The 22,608-nt window shown below is 49.7% G+C and overlaps 1 protein-coding gene across 1 annotated transcript in view; it reads right to left on the reverse strand.

Moving 5' to 3' along the window:
- Window positions 1-1,718: 1,718 nt before the first annotated feature.
- Window positions 1,719-22,608, reverse strand: part of MUC4 (mucin 4, cell surface associated) — a 45,459-nt gene continuing 24,569 nt past the window's right edge. The window contains 21 exon segments of the mRNA XM_040484821.1: window positions 1,719-2,284; window positions 3,611-3,773; window positions 5,687-5,925; window positions 6,009-6,073; window positions 7,424-7,497; window positions 7,938-8,117; window positions 8,893-9,052; window positions 9,416-9,597; window positions 11,005-11,142; window positions 12,439-12,669; window positions 13,066-13,167; window positions 13,693-13,860; window positions 14,289-14,379; window positions 14,803-15,011; window positions 15,391-15,510; window positions 16,268-16,393; window positions 16,566-16,745; window positions 18,706-18,794; window positions 20,369-20,499; window positions 21,461-21,616; window positions 21,871-22,035. Coding sequence (XP_040340755.1) covers window positions 2,089-2,284; window positions 3,611-3,773; window positions 5,687-5,925; window positions 6,009-6,073; window positions 7,424-7,497; window positions 7,938-8,117; window positions 8,893-9,052; window positions 9,416-9,597; window positions 11,005-11,142; window positions 12,439-12,669; window positions 13,066-13,167; window positions 13,693-13,860; window positions 14,289-14,379; window positions 14,803-15,011; window positions 15,391-15,510; window positions 16,268-16,393; window positions 16,566-16,745; window positions 18,706-18,794; window positions 20,369-20,499; window positions 21,461-21,616; window positions 21,871-22,035 — 3,165 coding nt within the window. The 3' untranslated portion in view covers window positions 1,719-2,088.

The following is a 22,608-nucleotide window of genomic DNA, read 5'->3' on the forward strand; positions in this document are numbered from 1 at the left end:
TGAGAGACAGTAAGAGAGGGCTCAAGCAGAGGAGGGGCAGAGAGAGAGGGAGAGAGAGAATCTCAAGCAGTGTCTATGCCATCAGCACAGAGCCTGACATGGGGCTCAATCTCACGAACCATGATTTCATGATCTGAGCCAAAATCGAGTTGGATGCTTAACCACTGAGCCACCCAAGTACCCCTTAATTGATTTTTGAATATTGAATCAGCCTTGCACACCTGGAATAAATCCCACTTGGTCATGGCATATAATTCTTTTTAATCATTGTTGGATTTTATTTGTTAATGTTTTGTTGAAGTTTTTTGCATCTATGTTCATGAGAGATATTGCTGTATAGTTTTTTTGGTATGATTTTTTTCTGGGTTTGGTATTAAGGTAATGCTGGCTTCATAGAATGACTTAGGAAGTATTCCCTCCACTTCAATCTTTTGAAAGAGATTATAGAGAACTGGTAGAATTTCTTCCTGAAATGTTTGGTAGAATTCACCAGTGAATCTATTTGGCTATATGCTTAATTCTTGATAAATTAATGCTAGGATTAAATAAGTTTTTTTTTTTTTTTTTTAAGTAGCCTCTATGCCCAATGTGGGGCTTGAACTCACAGCCCTAAGACCAAGAGTCTTGTGCTCTACTGACTGAGCCAGCCAGGCACCCCAAATAAAAGTGGTTTCATAAGGAGCTTTGATTACACTTTGGGGTGTTTGAGGATAAAGCCACAACTTTGTACATATGGGAGAGGCCTTGCCTACTGGGAGTAGTCATTCTCTGTGAAAAGCAGACAGTGCGGAGTCTCTGTTCAGATCAAAGATCATGTTTCTCCTGAACTCCCTGCAACACCACTTCTTTACCAACAAAGGTGAGCCTGAGCACCAGGTTTGTGTCATGTGACCTCCTTTCCTACCCTTTGGCCACACTAGTTTGGACCACTGATGGACAATTGACATAAACTGGACTAATCAGATTCTCCCCTCAGAGATTTGGGATTTAGGACCAAGAGGTCCAGTTTCTGCAATAGAGATGGAATTGAGGTATTTGAGACACGGGAATTGTGGACCCATTTATTGTTGGATGTGTTACACCAGATAGGTGTGAAATTCTGCCTGCTAGGAGAGAAGTGTGAGGTCAAAACTGGTCAGGTTGCTGGGAGCAAGCAGAGTGGGGCCAAGGGACTGTGGGGTGGAGAGGCTCAGAAGACTCATTGGGGCTCAGGAAAGGACAGAGATCGTATATGAGGGATTGGGTGCTTCAGGTCTAAGGAGGGGGTTGGTGGCCTGCTTCTCAAGTTGGTCCTTAGAAAGGGAGCTGGAACAGTTTAATCCCTCCTGCAGGGAACACAGGCAGTGGGGGACAGGAACCAGACAGGTAAAGGCACTGAGTGTATTTACCCTCTCAGAACTGATGGACAGAGACTAGCAAGGCAGGGAGGGTTCCTAGGTGAGTCCGGGCTACTCCATATGGGGTATCTCAACCATCCTCCTCCGAAAACCAGGCTTTGGCTTGTGTTCTTCTCCTCAGGGGAAGAAAGTGATGTGGGGGCTGAAGCAAGGATTCACCTGGGTGGAGCAAAAAGCTTCCCAACAGAGAGTAGCTGAGGGCTGAAGCAGGACTGGGTCCAACCCACCTCTTCTCCTCCACTCCCTGTGCCTCACCCTTCAGGCCCCTGAGAAAAACCACAAGTGGAATCCATGGCTTGGGAAACAAAAAAGTCAGAAGGATTTTACTTAAATAGACTTTAATTAGAAGTAAATTGGAGTTTTGTATACAAATGCATTTTGGATTTTAACTGAGACATTATTAACTCTGATGTGTGTGTATGTAGGTCAGTGTCCTTCTTGCAGGTATGTATGTGTAAGAATCCATCCTTTAAGTAGGTGGTCTTTATGGCCCCTTCTGTCTGCCTCTGTGTCTACTGAAAAGGTGTGCTATTGTTTTTATTATTACTCATTCCTTTGAAGAATCCTGAATCACCATCAGGCACCTTCCTTTTGCCAGTCTCCTCAAAGCCAAGGTACTGGTCAATACGTGGGTGAGGCTGGGGTGGGTCCTGAAGTATCTTAGGCCACAGCTACCCCTTTGAGTGAGGCCTCAACTTTCTGTGTCCAGAGGGTAGGAGTACTGGTTCCTGGGGTAGCACCAGAAGCGCAGGACCACAAACACCACCGCCCCCAGCAGCAAGAGGGCTCCCAGCGCTCCAAAGAGGATCCCGAAGAAGGCGCCAAGCTTCATGCTCAGGTGCTCACAGCGTTCTCCCCAGGGCGTGTAGATGGAGAAGGGCACACAGCTGGGGACAGAGAGAGAAAACATGGTCAGCAGTGGGGAGGCCCCAGGAGGTTTTCCACAACAGGCTGGGATCCCCTCTGGGGAAGGAGGTGGAGCTGAAGCCATGCCCACTGGCTAGCGGAGGCTGGAGGGGGTGAATTCACCTGGAGTCAGCTCCACCTGGCTGCAGTGAGCATGTGCAGGCACAGCCCTGGCTTCTCCCAGCCCTCCTTGGACCCGGGAGGGGAGAGGGCTGGGTGGATCTGGGATTGCAATGGGCACGAGGGTAGATGCACTGATATGACATGAGGGCCCTGGGTGGCACTGCCCTTCTCTTCCCTAGCAGGCCTGTAGGCTTAGTGCACTCCCCTCACGGGAGACCCTTAGACTGCTGATGAACTGAGGGGACTTAGGACACCAGTTGCAGAGGGCCTCCCCTGACTGGTACTCTTAAGGAGGGGCAGGGATGGACCTAGACACAAGGCAGTGGGTGCCTCTCCACAAAGAGACAGCAGAATGTCTACCCCAGAAGCAAAATCAGGTGGAAGAGGTTGCCTTTGGAACCCACATCCTGCTGCTTAACTTACTGGGTACCCTGGGCAGGTTCTTTACCTATCTCTTCCTTAAAATGCTCATAATACCAGGGCACCTGGGTGGCTCAGTTGGTTAAGCATCTGACGTTGGCTCAGGTCATGATCTCACTGCTCGTGGGTTCGAGCCCCACATCGGGCTCTGTGCTGACAGCTCAGAGCCTGGAACCTGCTTTGGATTCTGTGTCTCCCTTGCTCTCTGCCCCTTCCCCACTGACTCTCTCTGTCTCTCAAAAATAAACATTAAAAAAAAATTTTTTTTAATTATTAAAAAAAAGTGCTCATAATACCAGGGCGCCTCAGTGGCCCAGTCAGTTGAACATCCAACTGACTTTTGATCTCGGCTCTGGTCATGATTTCCACGCTGACAGCGTGGGGCCTGCTTGGGATTCTGTTTCTCCCTCTCTCTACCCATCCTCTGCTCATGCTCACTTTCTCTCTCTCTCTCTCTCTCTCTCTCTCTCTCTCTCTCTCTCTCTCAAAATAAAGCAATAAACTAAAAAAAATGTTCATAATACCTACCCAGTAGCTAGTTTGAATTTTAGAGGTGATATAACATCTTTATTCTCCACACAGGGTAGGCACTCACACATCTTTTCCCTGGTCGCTTTTTCTCTGATCCCCGTTTGCTCAGTTACAGAAGATACATCCTAACTTTCAGACACCACAAAATACCATGGGGTTTCTGGGCCCCTTGCAGCATCTTTGCCCAGCTCGGATTCCCCAGCACTGCCCTTCCTGCCCTCTCTCTGACTCACCTGCAACGGGGCCCTTGGGGCAGGTGCTGGCACTGGCCTCCGTGCTCACAGTAGCCCTCACTGCACGGGGACACACAGGTCAGGCCACTGTGGGGGCTGTAGACCAGGTGGTAACCCTCGTAGCCATTGCATTTGAAGTAAGTCTTCAGCATGCTCACGTTCACTGTCAGGTAGGACGCAGATGAACATGAAAGCAATCAGTAACACCAAATCTATACCGTTTAGATCAAGAATGCCGTTTTCGGGCATTTTTCCTGAGAAATATTTGGAAAAGTGCACAAATACCTATGTTCACGGAAGTCTAGAGCAGCATGGTTTATAACAGCAACAGTGTTTAATAAGAGGGATTTTGTTAATGAATATTGTGCAACCGGTAACCACCATGACAGGGAAAGTGCATTGGCTAAGGGCAGATGCTTTGAAGGAAACTAGACCTATGTTAAAATTCAAACTCTACTACTAACTAGTTGTGTGATTTGGGGGAAATTTCTTAACTCTTTCAGCCTCGATTTCCTTATCTTTTATAAGGAAACGATAATAATAATACCTACCACGTTGTGAAAGTTAAAGGAGATAATATATACAGAATATTCAGTATGTTGCCTAGCATAGTAAGCACTCAGTAAATGGTCACTATTGGTATAACATTCTGTTTAAATAAAATATAGTACACTATGCTAAAATGTGTGATAAAATATCAAATGGGAATACATACATAATACACAAAGTAATATGTTCACAGTTGTTTAAGTAGTGAGGTTATCAAAACATTAGGCATGACTTTATCCTTTATTATAAACAATATTTATATTTGTGAAGATCCCTGTGTGTAAAAGAAAATTCAGAAGGATGTGTGCGAAATGGACTTGTCTTTGGGGATTGGAGTTACAGGTGATTTTTTTTCTCTTTTTGTTAATTTGTGTTTCCTAAAGTTTCTACGATAAACATACTGTACTTTTATAATAAAATTTGGGGGGGGGTTGGTTTCTTTAATAAAAGTTATAGTCAGGTCTAGGACAATTGTTCTCTTACCACCTACCCCTAACCCCCTACCGAACATACACAAAGTAGTTCAGAGGATTTCACACTGTCGCTCCCAGGAGGGAGGAGACCCAGACTGGACCCCAGAAGAAGCTCTTGCTTGGTCCCACCCTCCAGTAACACACTGGCTTCTGTTGGGTTCGGTGTGGTTACTGCCCTGTTCTCTGCTACACTCCCAAAGTAGCGTAGGCCAATCCTTTCCTTCCTTGGTAAGCTTACCAACTCATCTCATTCTTGTTCCAGGATAACAAGGGGCTATCACAGCTGAAAGGGACCTCAGAAATCCCATCTCATTTTCCAGGTTAGGGTGTTAAGGCTTGGATTGGGGATGGCTTTTGCCTAGGGTCACACCTCTCAAGGAGGGGATATTTCTGCCCCCGAGCCAGGTCTCCAGGCTTCAGCTTAATATCCTTTAGCTGGAGGGCAAAGGTAAAAGGGATGTCCCTGCTTATGTTTATAAAGTGCAATGTTATTTTAACAAAATCATTGACAATTTTATTAAAAAAAAGAAAACCGTTAGTGGTCATGGTCGGAAATTGGCAATTAGAGTAAATGCTCCATGAAACTGTATCCCTGCGGATTCATCAAGCAATTTTGTGCTCTGCTCTTGTATCTAGAAAGCTGGTAGGTAAAATGTTTATAATTTCCCTCAAAAGGGCACCTGGGTGGCTCAGTTAGGTGTCCGACTTCAGCTCAGGTCATGATCTCACAGTTCTTGGGCCCAAGCCCCGCATTGGGCTCTGTGCTGACACCTCAGAGCCTGGAGCCTGCTTTGGATTCTGTGTCTCCCTCGCTCTCTGCCCCTCCCCTACTTGTGCTCTGTCTCTCTGTCCCTTAAAAATAAATAAAAATTAAAAAACATTTTTTTTTAAATCACAAACAAAAAACTAAGTTACTTGCTTCTTGCTTATCTGTGGCTCTCCGTAGAAAACTTTTCCACCATGGGTTTGTGTGGGCTGAAGATCTGTGATAGGTCCCCTCCATTTACCTCCTCCCTCAGCTATCCCTGTGACTATCCCCAGGAAAGTGACTCACGAGCCTTCACACTGTACACATCTTCCCTGGAGATGGAATGGAAGTTCACGTTGGTCCTGGGCCCCTCACTTCTGTTCCATCTCCTCCATGAGGCCTGGGGTAAGAATGCCTCTACCACTGCATCCAGCAGCTTGGTGTTTAGGAAGTCGATAACAGGACCCCGAGGGAGGTACTGGAACTCCGAGATGACACTCCAGCGTTGAAGGTTTCTTCCTGAGGCCTGTGTTGCCCCAGAATTGCTGTGTGGGAGGGGTACAGTGAGGCACTAAGGGTGGAAGGGGAAGGGAGGACCTGGGGAGCAGGCGGGGACAGTCCCACTTACATTGGTACCACTTTGCTGTTCTGGAGAAAAGCCCGCACATCCAGCTTCCCCAGTCTGTAGGCCACCTAGGGAGTGGGTGGGGGAGTGGGAATGAGGCCCTGTCCAAAGAGGAGACCCTTCCCACTTGAATGCATTTGTTTATCCATGTCTGGCTCTTTCTTTGCACATGAGTGCCAGGACCTACAGAATGTTTCTCATCCATTTCTACATCCCTAAACCCCAGCCTAGCCTGGTAACTGGCATGGGTCCCTGCTTAATAAAATTTTGTTTGTGAAGGGCACCTGCGTGGCTCAATCAGTTAAGCATCTGACTCTTGATCTCAGCTCAGGTCATGATCTTATGGTTCATGAGTTCAAGCCCCACCTTGGGCCCTGCACTGACAGTGCAGAGCCTGCTTGGGATTCTCTCTCTCCATCTCTGCCCCACCTCTGCTCTCTTGCACACCCACTCGTGCTTGCTCTCTCTCAAAAACAAACAAGTAAATATTAAAAGTTTGTTGGTGAGTGAAGGCATACCTCCCTGCCTCCAACAACAAGGGGAGAATCTGGAATGAATGACTCATGCCTTGCCTCTCTTCCATGACTCACCCAATCATTCTCTCCCCACATGTATATTGAACATTGATTATGTTTAGCCAGACCTAGGGGATGGTCAGGTGCTGGGGACTTCAAGCTGACTCAGGAACAGTCTATACTCAGAGACCCATAGTCTGGTGAAGTGAATAAGCATGAACAGATTTTACCATTCAGAGTGTGGAATGCTGTAGTAGTAGCAATCATAATAATAATTATTATAATTTCTTGAACACTTGTGTTTTAGGCACTGCAGTAAGTGCTTTACATACATTATCATTTAAAACTTGACACAACCCATTGACATAGGTACTATTGTTATTTCTGTGTTACAGATGAGACATCAAATAATTTGTCTAATTGTTACACCTGCTTGAAGGAATGGTAGAGCCAGGATTTTAACCTGGGTATGTAGGATTATAGAGCCTCAGTAATTCAACTACTGTGGTACTCTGTCTGTGGTTGAGGAATGGACAAGGGCATAGGAACGAAGAAGAGGGAGCTGCCAGTTCCCTCTGGGAAGTCAGGGAAGGCTTCCTGGAGGTGAAATGCCAGACCAAGTGCAGGTCTTTAGGGATACTCAGAAGGAGGGGCTGGGGTGACTTGACCACCCTAGACAATGTTCATTGTGGTCTGGTTATTCCAGTCCCCCTTGGAGGTCTCTGTCTGGGGGATTCCTGCCTTCCTCATTCGCTGCTTTCCCTGGGGCAGGAGGCTCCAGCCTCTTCTGGCAACTGAATCTAGATGGATGATGAGATGTAGAACATACAAGTGATGGCCAAGACCCTACCCTAAACCTGCCGAGACCCACCTCCCCACCCAGAGCTGGCCTGCAGCACTGACCGAGGCATTGACATCTGTCATGGTGGCATTTTCTCCTTCCCTGAGTGAGAGCTGGATGATTCTTATAGGAAGATCTGGAGATGGGAGAAGCAGATTCACAATCACCTCACAGTTTACACAGACTTACCCAAGAAGTTTTTTTGGCCATCTCAGGGAGACTGTCCCATTCGACAGTGACAGAAGGTCACCAGAGGAGTCAGAAGGGACTGATTCTGCTGAGCCTCACCCTAGTGCCCATTCCACTATGGTCAGGGCTTCCTGACTCTCATCTCTCTGGGCCATGAAGTCACCTCCAGTCTTTCCTCAGCAGACTGCTCAGGCCTGGGGTTCATGCTGTGGCAGCTACCCCTTGCCCCTGCTCCCCCCGCAGCTCCCATAGCCACCAACCTACCACCACCTGAGAGAGATTGGAGTTCTTCCCTGTTGAGTTTGAGGAATGTAGCTCTGGTCCCCAGAGTTCCCCATCTTCCCCCAAGGTGAGAGAAATGTGAAGGCAGAGGGCAGCTGTTGGTACCTTGATGGATGGTTGGAGTGAAATTGTTCCCAGCCACAAAGCAGCGGGTGTCAGTGAAGGCTGGGGGACAGGTGCAGGTGGGATGGCAGTCTGGCGTCTGGGAGATGTAGCAGTGGCCCTGGTTGTAGCAGTAATTCACAGGGCAGGACACGTTCTGACAGAGGGGAGAGTTCTCCAGAGCTGCAGAAGAAGGAGGGAGGACAGCAGCATCAGGCTGGGCAGCCGTGGGGAGCCCCGGCCCACAGAAAGCTGCTCCTAGGACAGGCTTGCTTTCCTTCCCCCAAAGCCCATTCAGTCTGCATTTTGCTTATGAGTCACTCTGAGCCTCAAACTATCCTTCTCCCTTTTCCAGATATTTCTCTGCTGGGCAACCCTTTTTCCTTTGCCAGGTAGGTGTTCTCCCACTTCTGCTGAGGGAATGGCATGTTTGTCAGACCCCCTGCATCAGGAAAGGACCCAGAAGGCTGGCCAGAGAAGAGCACGCCAGCCTGGTTTCCTTACTTCCATCCCTTTGTCTGCCTTATAAAGCTGTGGCTCTGCCTGCTCTGGCCATTCCTCAGAAGACACAGTGGCCTCTACATTTCATTTGGGTGCTGTAGGGACTTAGTGAAGGCCTCACTGTGATCTCCCTCATCATGACTTCACTGGAGCCTTGGCTTGCGGGCTGCTGCTGGACATCTCCTCCCTTCCCCAGGCCTTCTTCAGTCTTTTGCCCTGGGTTTCCCCCATCAGGGCCTCAGGTCTGCTCTGCCCTGGCCATCCTTCCCCCTGCCTGCACAGTCTCTTCTCCTGCAGCTTCACACCTCACCATATGTCTTCACTTCCTTACTGTACCCACTTATAGTGAGCATTCTAAAGACTTGCTGGAAAAGGGGGAGAAATGGTTTGCCTTAGGCCCTCAAGGTGTCGACTGTGCCCAGGCCCTCCTCCTGCCAGGGCCCTGCTCCCGGCTCACCTGCACAATGACGCCCATCCCCAGTCAGGTTTTGGGGGCAGGCCTCGCAGCCCTCCCCAGGAATGCACTTTACATTCGGGAAGCATGGCTCCTCACAGGGGTCCCTGGAGAGTTTGCAGTAGGGGCCAAAGCTGTTCCCATCACACTTGCAGCCGGCCACCTGTAATGGGTTGCTGATCACCAGGGAGCCAGGAGGCTGAACCATTAAAGGCTTTTGGGTGTTTCTGTACTGACCTCTCTGGTCTGAGAACCTGTGGACCTTGAGTCCTTGTCTTAACTCTACCAGCATCTACTGAGCACCTTTGTGACTAGGTCGTGGTCCTGTACATCCTTGCCAAGCCCGCTGGGCCTCCCTGGAGCATTCTTTCCCCTGGCTTGAGATTGGTGTTGGCTCTACTCACCTACCACAGCTCCCAACACACACACATTACCACACAGGGACTGAAGTATGACATCCCTTCAGTTCCCACCGCCTTTCCCCTCAATAAGGAAACCCCCCTCCCATCCTCCTCCCAATACTCACCTCCAGGGAGGAATTGCCCACCCAGCTGGTCTGGTTGTATAAACACTGGCTCTCTTCCCTGCAGGCACAGACCACTGTCTTTGGCTGGAGTACAGATGACAAGTTGACTTTGGTATTTCTTGCTAGAATCTCCAGAGTGAATGGTTCCAACAACTTTGGTGTCCATAGCAATGTCCCATTCTCTGCCCCAGGAAAAACAAGACCATGAGAGCTGGGGGCCTTGACTGCTGTGCTGACTGACACATCCTGGAATCTAATACCCTGAGTGCTGATGCTAGCCTTCCCCCACCTCTCTCAGATCACCCCTCAAATGTCATCAGGCATTTCTTTGAACAAGGCTGGTTTCTTACGGTGATCCTGGTCACACCCCAAGCTGGAGGTAGCATGAGCCCCGCTAACTGACTGTTGGGTGGAACTCCACAGAAGGGAAGGCAGCTGATCCCTGAAGAGACCCCAAAGGGCAACCCCTGCCTGGGCCTGCAGGAGGATGGGACATCTAGGAGGGAAGAGAATAAGACCAGGATGACGCTTCCCCAGGCTATACTGCAGACTAAACTGGCTGCCCCTTCACATCCCTTGCCCTGATTTCTTGCCCACTCCCTCACTTCTTGGACCTTTAACTTTCAGACACCAGACAACAGTGAAACATTGTCAACAAGTACTCTTCTGATCAAAACCTGTCTTATGTTTTCCAAGAAAATAAGAAGGTCTTCATAAAGTAGTAGGTTGAGAGTTATTGATAGTAGGGAGCAGATGAGAGTAACTTGCAGGTTTTCACTCCTCAGGAGAGGAGCCCAGTGGAGGAGAAAACCTCCTGATGCCATTGGCTAGCACCTGACAGAATGCCACATGGAGCCAAAGGGTGTAGACAAAGAAGTCCCTTCTTATGCACAGAGAAAGAAAACGAGGCAGAGAGGTGCTCTGAGCTCAAAATAAGGTCCCTAATAGATTTGGTTTAGCAAAGAACAGTCACTAGCATCACTGGTACTGGCAACAGAAGGCAATTGCATCCTGTGGGCTTTGACTTTTTGACCCAGATCATGGTTGCAGGACTGGGCATCTCCACACCATTACTGACAGAGATGCGGCTTTGCTTGCTCCCAGCAGAGAAAAGCCACAAGCAGAGACAAAGTTAGGTAAACGTGGTTGACAAACATAAAAATAAGTGAGAAACATACCAAAAGAAGATATTTGTATCTTTAAATCACGTTCCACATTATATCATTCTTTTAATAGATTTGAAATGTTTTAAATTAGTATTTTTTAATGGTTATACTTTTTTTCTAATAATTTGGTGATTTTATAAAGATGGTTAAAGATGATTGCATGTTCTTGGATTTGAGGTGACATGACTTTTGAGTCACTTGGATGTACCCCGAGTTAGTGCAGCTAGCTGGCCAGATTGCCAAAAGCCCATCACTGCTCTTCACTGGGGACACTATCTGAATCTTAGGGATCACTCCAAGAAATGCTAGTCCTGGATATTCTGATGGAAAAGTGGAATGAAGTTGCACAGGGTATAATAATGCAAAATTACCTAAAGCTTGACTCTGCTCTCATCCCTTACACCTGCAGCCAACCGTTCTTACCAAAGAGCTTGAAGTCAGTGTTGCTGTTTCTTAGGGTGAATATGACATTCTCAGAACCGCTGGTGTACTGAATCAGCTTGGTCTGCCCCAGATAGGCTTCCACCACATGCTCACCCTTGATAGAAGGTGGGTACTTACCTGAAACACAAAGAGGGAACTCAGGGTTTGGGGCAGGACACTTTCTTGCCTCATGGGCAAGTCCTCTGGGTTGTGTGAAGCATTCCCAGGGCTGTGACCCACCTCTGGAAGCAGGAATGACTCTGTGTACCTGCTTTCAGGTCTATCTAGAGCAGGTTGGGGTTGTACTGCCCACCTGGCCAAATCCTTATTTTCTCTTTATCTTCTCTCCACACAGGATTCAGGTCAAGTTCTTTCCTGATCAGAATGCTATGCTGGGCATGGTACACAATGAATCAGAGAACAGGGTTGTTCAGATCATCACAGAGTTTTACCTTTGGAAGAGGGCTAAAAACCAAGAGGGTAATCTCTAGATGGGCATTGCATTTGTCAGAAAATAGAGGAAAATGCTTTCTCACTGGATGGAGTGCCGGGGTGGCTCAGTCAGTTAAGCATCCAACTCGATTTCTGCTCAGGTTATGATCTCGATGTTCATGAGTTTGAGCCTCACGTTGGGCTCTACACTGACAGTGTAGAGCCTGCTTGGGTTTCTATCTCTCCCTCTCTCTCTGCCTCTGTCCTACTCTCTCTCTCTCTCTCTTAAAGTAAATAAACTTAAAAAAAACCTTTTCACTGATACCTGTCTTTTGGAACCCTGCTGTTTCCATTTTATTGTTCATTCACTCATTCATTCACTCATTCAGTCATTTAAGACATATTTATTGAGTGCCTAACCTATGACTGACACTATTCCATGTAGTGAGGACACAGCAATAAACAAATAATCAAAAAGATATCTATGCAAATTAGAAAATATGCTAGATAGTTATAAATGCTAGGGTGAAAAAAAAAGAAAAAGCAGGAAAGGTGAATGGGAAGTATGGGTAAATGTGAAATTTTAGACAGGCTAGCCAAGAAAGGCACTGCTGAGAAGGTGACTCTATTTGCACAGAGCCTTGAAGGAGGTGAGAGGCTGTCCGGAGGAAGGGCAGGGAGTCCAGGCAGAGAACAGTAGGTGTGGAGTCTGGAGCTGGCGGTGAGCCTGGTGTGTTTGAAGAAGACAGAGAAGCCAGTGTGTCTGGAGTGGAGAGTGCAAGGTGGGGAGGAACAGAGGAAGAGTTTGAGAGGCCCGAGGGTCAGGTTGGAAAGGGCTGTCAAGGCCGTCATGGAGTGAGCTGGGGAGTCACGGGAGGCTGAGCAGAGGAATAACATGAACAAAAGAATCTGTTACATTTGAAAAACACATAGCCTAAAGGAATATCATGAAAGGGGGGTGCTCCACATCTGCCACCCAAGTCTGGGCCTCATGCCACTTACTGAGGGTGGCGTTCATCAGCTGGTATCTGCTAAAGAGCATCTTAGTGTTCAGGCCGGTGCTTGTGTTTCCTGTGGCCAGGCTATCATAAATGCACTGCTCATCTCCATTACACTCAGAGACCAGATTTTCACCCGAGTGGTTGTTCTTCAGTTGGAAAAGGAAGACAGGGGTGAAGTTGGAAGGCAGAGGGTTGTCTCTCTTGCCAAGGAGTCTCGTATCATTGATTTTCCCTAGAACATATCAAGTACAATGGTAGTGGTACCAGGGATGGGATTCCAGCTATACTTCTGCTGTGTCCACCCCTACCCTCACTTTATATGCCTTGGGGTGAGGGAGGGGGTGTGAAGGGACAAAGTGACTTCAGCTTTTGAGGCTGGAAATCCCTGCTCTAGTGAGTAAGGGCCACCACTTCCCTCGCCTTCTCTTCCAGATAGAGAAATGCAGGGGGGGATGGGGGTGGAGGGGACAAATCTGGGGTGGCCCCAGAATCCTCAGCACTTCCTCCTGGCCTTTCCACCCCTCCCTCACAAAGGATGGAGGTCTGGCTCCCACAGGCCCGAGGGAGACAATGCTTCCTTCATCCCACCCCAGCCACATCTACCCCGAGGACTCAGGCCCAGACTCACAGGTCATTCCAAATTGATAAAGCTGCCACTCATCGCTTTTGTTGAGAATGGTGGAGCCATTGGGCATCCTGAAGTCATCATCTGGATTGTTGTTCCAGACTCCTGAGGGACAGAGTAGGAGATTGGCCACCCTGGAACTGTGGCTCTCCCCTTCCCTGAGGAGCGTCCAACAGGTCACATTCAAGGTGTGAGGGGGAGTAGGGGCCTGGGAAGCCCCTTCCAGTTGTGTCTGTTCTCGGTTCAGTCCTTCCAGAGGAGGGGAGAGGACCAGACCTCATAGCCCACCCCTCAGTCTCAGGGATAGAGGAGGAGAAAATGGAGGAAGAAGGGAAAGGAAGTAGGGGCTGGAGGGAGAGGAAGGGCATCCTCAAACCCCCCTTGGCTGCCCTAGAACAAGAGCTTTGGAAGAACAAGAAATGAGCCTCAAAGGAAGCTGAAGAGGTCCCTTGCCCCTCCCCACCTCTCTGTGCCCTCAGGGTTCTGTTCCAAGGAGGCTGAGAAAGGGAAGCTCAGCCTGGGGTGTCCACAGGCCAGCTGCACGGGGAGCTGCCTGTGGGCTGGGGCCCATGCTCTTGATGCCACTGCTGCTGCCGCTGCCTCAAAGGCAGAGTCCTGTCTGCTTCTCACCCAGGAGGCCCTCTGTGCTGTTTCGATACTCCTCTGGGAGGCTGCAGGAGGCATGGAGGATGTTGGAAAGGGCAGTCACGGAGATGGTCACGGTCCCATCGAAGCTGGCTGACACGAGGGAGCCATTGCGGGTCATTACAATGCCGGTGGTGTTGAATGTCTCCTGGCCTGGGATGTTGAGAGACAGATGAGAAAGAAACCGGCTTTCAAACCCTGCAGACCCAAGACTTGGCAGTAGTGAAGGGTCAAGATGTTGAGGGGGAGACTCTGAGAGCAGCTCTGGGGTGTCCTGGGAGTGCCTTTTCCAGGGGCTGAAAGCCACACTCACAGGACACCCCCTTCTTCCTGGAGACTTGGAGACAGGGACTACTACAGACAAGCCATCACTGCAGAGGAGGGACAGAAGTGAGAAGAGAAAGCGGTGAAGAAGCTGTTCAGGCACAGCTGCTGAAAGAACAGGGGGTGAAGCAGGGGTGCCAACCCATCTCCACTGCCCCAGTGCTGCTGTCTCTACATGGCGTCCAGGCCCTGGGTGCCCTGCTAAAGCCTGACCCGGGGAAGCAGGACCAGGTGGCTGACAGCTGTCCCCAGCCTACCTTCTGGGTCTTCACGGTTAGTCTCAAATATCACAGTCTGGTTATCGACCTGCACATGGATTGTGTCATTCGGCTTGAGGAGCCATCGAACCTGGAAGGAAATTGGGGGAGGCCTAAGCCTGAGGTGGGCCAAGAAGCTGAGAAAGGAGGCTTCAGAGAATCTGGACCTGAGCCCCAGAGGAACATGTAGGTGGGTGTGATGATGAGGTTATGTAGCTAACATCTTGGGAGTGCTTAGCCCAGGCCAGCCTCTGAGGCCAGATTATCTCATTTAAATCGCACAACAGCCCTGCAGGGTAGGTAGTATTATCCTCATTTTACTACAATAAAACCAAGGCACTGGAAGTTCAGTTGTTTCTTCAGAATCACATGGCTGGTGGAGCCAGGACCCGAATCCCACTGTCTCTGGGGTTGAGTCTCGAACCACTACCCTGGCAGGATGCATCCTCCCTCCCTGCTGCCCTGTTCCCTTCTTCCTTCTTTCTCTTCTCCTCGGCACCCCTGCCTCACTCACTGTGATGGGGTTCAGGCTGCTGGTGTTGTATTTAGCTGCAAAGGCAATGAAGTTGGTGGCCTGGGCTGAGCTGGTCTGGGCAGTGCGGCCCTGCAGCAGGAAGGAGGAGTTTCTGTCCCAGGCCCGGACCAGCAGGAAGTCCCCCAGTCCATTGAAGGTGTAACTGGCACCATCCAAGGTGGTGATGTGGGGATCCCCAAACATCCAGGCTGAAAAAAGGAGAGACCACACTGACATGGCAGACCAGGGAAGGGTCTGAGATCCCCACCGCCTCCAGGCAGACTCAAGCCTGGGAGGGGTTCACTGAGTGTAGAACCATTCCCGGAAGCCCTCTTGCACTTTTGTGCCCCTACCCAAATTCACATAGACCCATTACCTCCGCCCCCTACCTTCTCACCCCTTCCCCAATGCCAGGGACAAAACTCCTCTGTTTGCCATTGGCCGCACACTTGAACCATCTGCATCTTCCCTTGTGGCCACAACCCATCCTTGGGAAGCTAGCACTGCCCTGGTCCAGGCCCCAAGAAGCTATGCCTCCCCAGATCCTCTGCCTCAGCCCTGCCCCAAGGCAGGCCCCAGCAGCCTCACCAGGCCTTGGGGGACGGTACCCAGCACAGCCGATGCGGGGCCGCCTCTGCTGGTACAGGGCGCAGAAGGAGGGCTTGTCGTTCCCACGGCAGCACCAGTCCCATGGCTCCAGTTCTTGGTCTGGGGAGAAGAGCAGCATATTGCTGACAGACAGGGGACCTGCAGAGCCCAGCCGGAAGGTTTGGTAGGGCAGGATGACATGGGCAGCAAGGGCATGGTTTGGGAATCAGGCACACCTCAGGTCAGATCCTGACCCACTCAGTAGCCTCAGGTCATTGACCAGTTACCGTCTCCCTTGCAGGCTTGCTGGAACTGTGCTAACGAGCTTTCTTTCTGAGTCTCCGGGCTCAGAAAGTGCAAGAGTGGGATCATGTGGCTGATGGTCTGGGGGTCATGGAGGCTGCTGTGTTGTCAGGGGCAGGGGGGTGGAAGGGGGAGGATGCACAATACCCTGGTCCTCCAACCCTGTGCTCTCTAGCTCCTTTGGAGGGTCTCTGCAGGAGATGACTCCATGTCTTCCCCAAGACTGCCAGCTAATCTGGGTCCAGAGGGCCAGGGCCAGACTTGATCCCCTCCCCTTCCCTAGAAAGATGCCTCCATTCTTATCTGGGGCAATGGGGCCAAGTGAAGATGGGACAAGAGGCACTCAATTATAAATCCCTAGGATGTCAGCTGGAAGGGATGTTGGAAGCTTCCCAACATTACAAGATCAGGAAATCAATAGCCAGAGAGGGGAAGGAGCTGGGAGGGAAGGGGGACAAAAGACTTCTTTCTCTGGGTCCCACTGCTTGGCTTGGTGCCCAGGCCTGGTCTCTGACAGAGAAGAGGAGAGAGCTCCAGAGAAGGTGGGGGTAAGATCTCTGTGGGACACACGTACCAAACTGCCAAGGAGTGCTCACTGTCCAGCCCTGGAGAAGCTCTCCCCAGGGCCCATAGCTGCAGCACACGCCTCCACGCCAGGAAGAAACACGGCACAGCTGCCTGCTGCCGAGGCCCCACCAGCCTGTGACAAGTGCAGACATACTCAGGCCCAGTGCCTGTGGTGGGGGCAGGGATGCAGGGGGGAGGCTCGGGGAGGGACCCTGGAAGGGACAGGTCAGGTATGACCAGAGGGTTGGTGGGTGGGCTTATGGGAGACAGTGGGTGTGCCCCAAAAGACAGGAAGGAGGTATTACCTATGCTGATGGGCTGGAATCGTAAGTCCCACAGTCCCTGCTGCCAGGAGCAAGGGCAGGACACCTGGTTCCAGCCCCATTGGGGCCACTGGGGCTGTCTATTCAACCACTGCAGGCACCTGAGACGGTAGTTGGGCCTTTCTTCCCTGTGTAGCCTATAGACCTGCAGGCCCTGGAGACCTAGAGAAGTACAGGAAAAAGGGGTTATCCCAGCACCTAGGGCCACGAGCTCTGCTTTAGCAACCCAACTCATAACTGCACCTTGTATGCCCCTCCCCCACTCTGGATGGCTCTTCCAGGGACGGGACCCAGTTCAGATTGGCCTCTTTCATGTGACCTCCAAAAGCCATTAAAGCTTGAATGTTAGGGGAGAAACCCTAGGACAAGTGCTGGGCAGGGAGGCCCACACCCACTCAGAGCCAGACCCTAGCCCTGACCTTCAGTCCACTGATCCTCTACCCTCCCGTCTGCCACTCTAAGCTCCAACACCTTCCAATCTCCCCAGACCAGTTTCTCCTCATGCATCCTCTACCTCACTAAGTGACACCACCAGCCACCAGCTCAGACACCTGGCTTTCCCAGACCCTCCCTCTCCCCCTGTGCAGACATGTCAGTGGCCAAAATAGCCAGGACAGAAGGCAGCTGGGGAGCCACAGAGAAGTTGATATGCAAAGCAGGGGCTTACTCCAGCACCATGAGGCTGAGGAGGCTTCCACTGTGCCCAGATGCCATCCTCGGAAAGGAGAAGTAGCTGGGAGAAGAAACCTTGACAGGGGTTTGAATTTAAGTTGACCTTTAACTGTAAGTTACATACTGTCCACTGCAATAGCCATGAGTGAGAAGGGGTTCCAGGATCCAGTAAGACACAACAGGACATAATGTATTAGATTTTGACCCTGTTCCCACATAAAAGAAGAAATTATCAAGATAACTACAATTTGTTAAGGTTTTGAAGAAAATAATTATTGTTTATGATTTTCTATTCATGGATCTTCTCCACGATGGCCTGATATCATGGGAAACAAATCAGATACTCCCTCTAACACACACACACACACACACACACACACACACACACACACACACAAGGTCTCAAGTGGATGCATCTTGATAGGAGGGCCCGAATCTCCACAAGATGGCACCCATGATTCCACTTAGCTTCTGTTTACCACAAGTTTGCCACAGAACAAATGGAAGTAGATTTATACTTCATAATCTACATGGCTGATTTCTAATGCTAAAATGTCCTTCATTCTACTCACATTTTGGAAACTATAATTTCTTTCCCTTTGGGGTCGCTGGACAGTATAGCGATTCATGTCCCATGGGGATTCCTGATGCTGAAGTACTGGCCCTCTTACCAGAGTGAGAGCTATTTAAGAGCAAACATGGGGGTGCCTGGGTGGCTTAGTCGGCTAAGCGTCTGACTTTGGCTCAGGTCAGGATCTCGCGGTCCGTTAGTTCGAGCACCGCTTTGGGCTCTGGGCTGATGGCTCAGAGCCTGGAGCCTGCTTCCGATTCTGTGTCTCCCTCTCTCTCTGCCCCTCCCCCATTCATGCTCTGTCTCTCTCTGTGTCAAAAATAAATAAACGTTAAAAAAAAATTTAAAAAAAGAGCAAACATAGTCTTTTTCCTTTTTTTTTCCCCTTCATATTCCTGACTCTTAGCACAGCATTCAGCACACAGTGGGTGCTCAATAAATGATGACTGAAAGAATGTCAGACCTCTAGAACTCCTCTTGGTAGATTCCCTCAAGGGATCTCATCGGGATTCTCATTCCAGCTCCGGGACAGGACACTTAGAGTATCGTCCTCAGTGCCCATTCACATCCCCACCTCCTGCCATAACCCTGTCCTCACTCCCAGGCTCTGGGCCCCACTGAGAGACCTGGGTTTGCCTCGTCCCAGGGAAAAGACATATAGCTCCAATTGAGACTGTACTACATGAGGGTGCAGAAGGTACCAGCTGTGCCTTGGGTAGTGCCAAGTCCTGATTACACTTGGGGATCAGATGATGCCGGGGACACCCTCTGGGATGGTGGAGACGCTACAGAGCTGCCTCTCTAGGACTGTCATGACACCTGGAGTTGAGGACAGAAGGACTTGAGTCCAGCTCATGTGTGGAGAAGTGGTGCTTTTACCTGAGCTGGAATTCAGGAATTGGTCTGGATGATACTTCTCCCACACTGGCTGGAATGTCAGTGGGCTGTTTTCAAAATACCCATCTCCACTGCAGGCAAAGGAAAGAATTTCAGGTCTCTGTCACTCCCAGGGTCTTTCCTCTCAGTCGGCAAGTTATACATTCATCCAGTCAGTTGGAAAGACAGTCACTCGGTCCAGCTAATTATTAGATATCAGCTTGTCAGTCAGTTATGAAGTCAGTTCATCAGTCAGCCAGCATCACTGACTCCCAGCAGCAGGCAGGAGAGGGCAGAGATGGGTGGTGAAGGGTGGGATGACCCTAATCTATTCTACATCTGGTTGCTAACTATAAGAAGTTGGTTATGAGACAGGGGTGTGAAAACAACAGAGTTCAGGCCTCCTTCTGATTAGTTTCCCTTCAACTGGGGATGGGACAGAGGGCTGTGTAGGGGACAGTACATGGTGAGGGCTAAAAGCCAGTCTCTGCATTTAGACAAGCATGGATTCAGTGCCCGATTCCAGCCCTTAGTAACATGGTTGCCATGAGCAAGTTACTTAACCTCTTGGATCTGTAGGTTTTACATTGGTAGGAAAGAGACAACAGTAGCATCCACCTCACAGTATTGTGAGGATTAAATGCTGTAACATCTGTAGATCCCTCAGAACTGAGTGAGGATCTGATGCAATGGGTGTACTACCCTTGGTGTTGAGGCTCACAGCACTGCTCCAGGAAAAGGGAAATCCTAGAGTGGAGTTTGTAGCCTCACTCTGGGTGCATGCCTCAGAGCAGTGACTCCTCACCTTGCTTCCTCTCTGACACAGGTGAGGTGAGGCATGCAGGTGTGACACATACCACGGGCTACTCAGGAGGGTGTGAAATCCCTAGCTACTTGGATAATTCCACTCTTTTCTCTTTTACAGCACATCAGAAAGCAAGTGAAAGCAATGTAATTATAGGGGCAACCCTGAACACGATCTCAGAGAATTTGCAGCAATTACCGGTAGCAAATTACACGTGACCTTCACAATTGATTGCACACACCAGCATCTGGAAATGCTGTGATTGAGAACTGTTGCCAGAGATCGAGTCACCTTCATACAGAGGAATCCACAGCCCCAAGCCCCCACTCTCTGTCTTTCCCACTGACCCCACACAAACTGTTGGTGCCTTGGGTGAGTGGCTAATTCTCAGCCCACCAGAAGTCAGGAAGGCAGATTTCTTTGCTGCTTCCCAGCTCTGTGACTTTGGGCAATTACTGACCTATTTTTACCTCAGTTTTCTTACTTGCGGAATGGGTAACAAAGAGTATCTCCTTCATGCGGTTTTTGTGATAATCAAATGAATAGTGTAATGAATGTTGGCTGTTACTATTGGGATATTTGAGAAGTCAAGAGAGGTTGTCTAATGTCCATAGATATCAGAGAAGTCAAAGCTCTGGGAATTATTACAATGTGTGGGGACTGGGATGGGAAAGAGAATGGCCAAGTGAATGGGTATCTTTTAATTTGAAATAGCAAGAAGCAGGAGGCAGAGTAGGTGAGTCAGAAGCAACAGTAAGGAGGCTTCATGCCTGTCCTGGGGGATGGGGGTGGGTGCACAGCAAAATCCCTGCCCTGCACCACTTCCTATTTTCTACTCAGTGCTGACTGTCCGTGTCCTACCTGGAGAAGCCCATGAGGACTGGGTTGCCTGGGCGCTGGGTCACATCCCACTGCATACCACCACTTTGGTAGAGAAACAGGGCGTAGGACCTGCTCCCGTCTGTGGAGAGGATGGCCTGGTAGGTGTTGGTCTGGAGGTTGATTGGAGACAAACATAGGGATGCCTGTGAGAGATCTGGGGTCTCCTTCCTGATGTCCCATCTCACTCCCACACCCCTGCCCAGGCACCCACATCATCTTTTCCTGGCCTACCCAGAGCAAGTTAGGGATGGTGTAGGGCAGCTTTCACCCTGGGTGTCAAAGCCCCTTCCATGGTGGATTTGCCTGCTTTATGACTTCTGTCCAGGGAGGGGCAATAAAGGGCTCTGGTTTAGGATCCAGTTAGAAGACTGTGTGAGAAAGCCTCAGGCCTCAGAAAGAGTAGCCATGACCCCAGAGAGCTGAGAAAGGCCTATTTAGTTTCCCTGGGATATTTTTAAGGACATTGTCCAAATGTCCCCTTAACCTAAATATTGTAGACGGATGACAGCAGGTGAGACTGGAGGTTCTCTGAAGGCAGATGCTAAGCACTGTGCTTGTACAAAGTAGGTAACCAATGAACTTGTTGAACCAATGAAGAAATGAGTGACTTTAGATCACACACAAGGACTATAAGAGCTGAGTCCCCAGAAGGAAGAGCAAGGACACTGTGTGGTGCAACCATTTCCATAGGATGGCCTTGCAGCTGAAAGCCAGAGTTGGAAGTCCAGAAAAACCTCAGTTCCAAGCCTCGTTTTGTCATTTGCCAGCTGGGTGACCTTGAGCAGGTTGCTTAACCTCTCTAACCATCATCTTCCTCATCTCTAAAATGTGGATAATAATATCAGGTTGAGCCATATAAATTGCCAACAGCTGGCAAAAATTCCATTGCCAATGTTTCAACCCAAGGAGTATTAGGTGAGTGCTCAGCAAACAGGGTGGAGGTGAAATGGTGCTATAATCAGCAATGTGTCCTTAAATCAGAGAGGAAGTTAGAAGAATGTCCCCTGCCTAGCACTCTAGGATATCTGGCTTCCAAATGGTTCTCAGGGAGCTATTCATTGGTCCACTCACCCCAAAGGTCCACTGGGCAGGATAGGCAGGGGCACTGACCCATGTGACCTTTAGGGTCCACCTGGCTTTGTAGTTCCGGATGTGTGCGAACTTTTTAATCCAAGACTCCACCTGCCAGACTAGCAGGTTGTGTTCATTATAGAGTGTCTCATATTCCTAGGAAAGGAAGGCAGAAAAGACAAGGAAATGAGGGTACCAACTACAGGTCTTCTCATGGTTGTGATAGGGTATTCCTGAGTCTGTGTAACAGTCCTGCAGTTTCCTCTCCACCCTCATATTTAAGCATCACTCTCTGCCCACACCGAGCCCAGGCTCTGACAGCAGTAACACTTGCACACCCTCAACATAGCCCTTTGTCTATCCTTGCTGGCTGCTGAGGGATCCCGAATGCTGGAGTCTGAAAGGCTTACCTGGTAAAATATGGTTCCATGGCTGCTGGAAAAATCAGCATCATCCCAGAATGGAGCCACCAGGGCCACAGGGTCCCAGCCTGTGAAGCCTCTAAGGGGAGGATTGGGGTAGGAGAAAATCTGGTACTCTGACTCCGGGAAAATGATCTGGCCATTATCTGTGAACTGGACACAAAGGCTCTTCTGATTAGTATTCAAGGAGGGAGTCAGGAAGGAAACGTCCCAGCCTTGGGCAAGCTCCTCAGAAGTGTGACCCCCAAGTTCTGGGTAGAACTTTAGAGATGTCAACAACCTCTACAAGGTCATACATTCATCTCCCCGCCTGCTGGGAGAGCCCACTTTACATAGTTCACACTCAAATGCTCATAACCTGCAGGACACTCCTCTGTTCTAAGTCCTTCCTGACATGGTATGTTTTGCCCTGCTTCAGTGGCTGACCCCACCTATACATGGGCCCATCAGAGAATAGAGACCTCTGGGTGAATCTCCTCAGCCACATCCTGAAGCTCCATCCACATCAGATGGGGCCAAGAGGATTGCTACTTTCACTCCCATTGCTGTGTTGCCCTATCTTAGCATGTCCTGCCTCAGCTCCCCACACCCGCCCCTGAACGCTGCAGGGGCCATGACTAGCATTCCAACTCTCTTCCAGAAGCTATGGGGAACTTGGACTGAGGAACCAGGAAATAATTATAGAAAATGTAAACAGCATCAAAAGGTTGTTTCCCAAGTAGAGCT

The sequence above is a fragment of the Herpailurus yagouaroundi genome, unplaced genomic scaffold (assembly GCF_014898765.1).
Source record: "Herpailurus yagouaroundi ecotype Mexico unplaced genomic scaffold, PumYag 162, whole genome shotgun sequence".
NCBI lineage: Eukaryota > Metazoa > Chordata > Mammalia > Carnivora > Felidae > Herpailurus > Herpailurus yagouaroundi.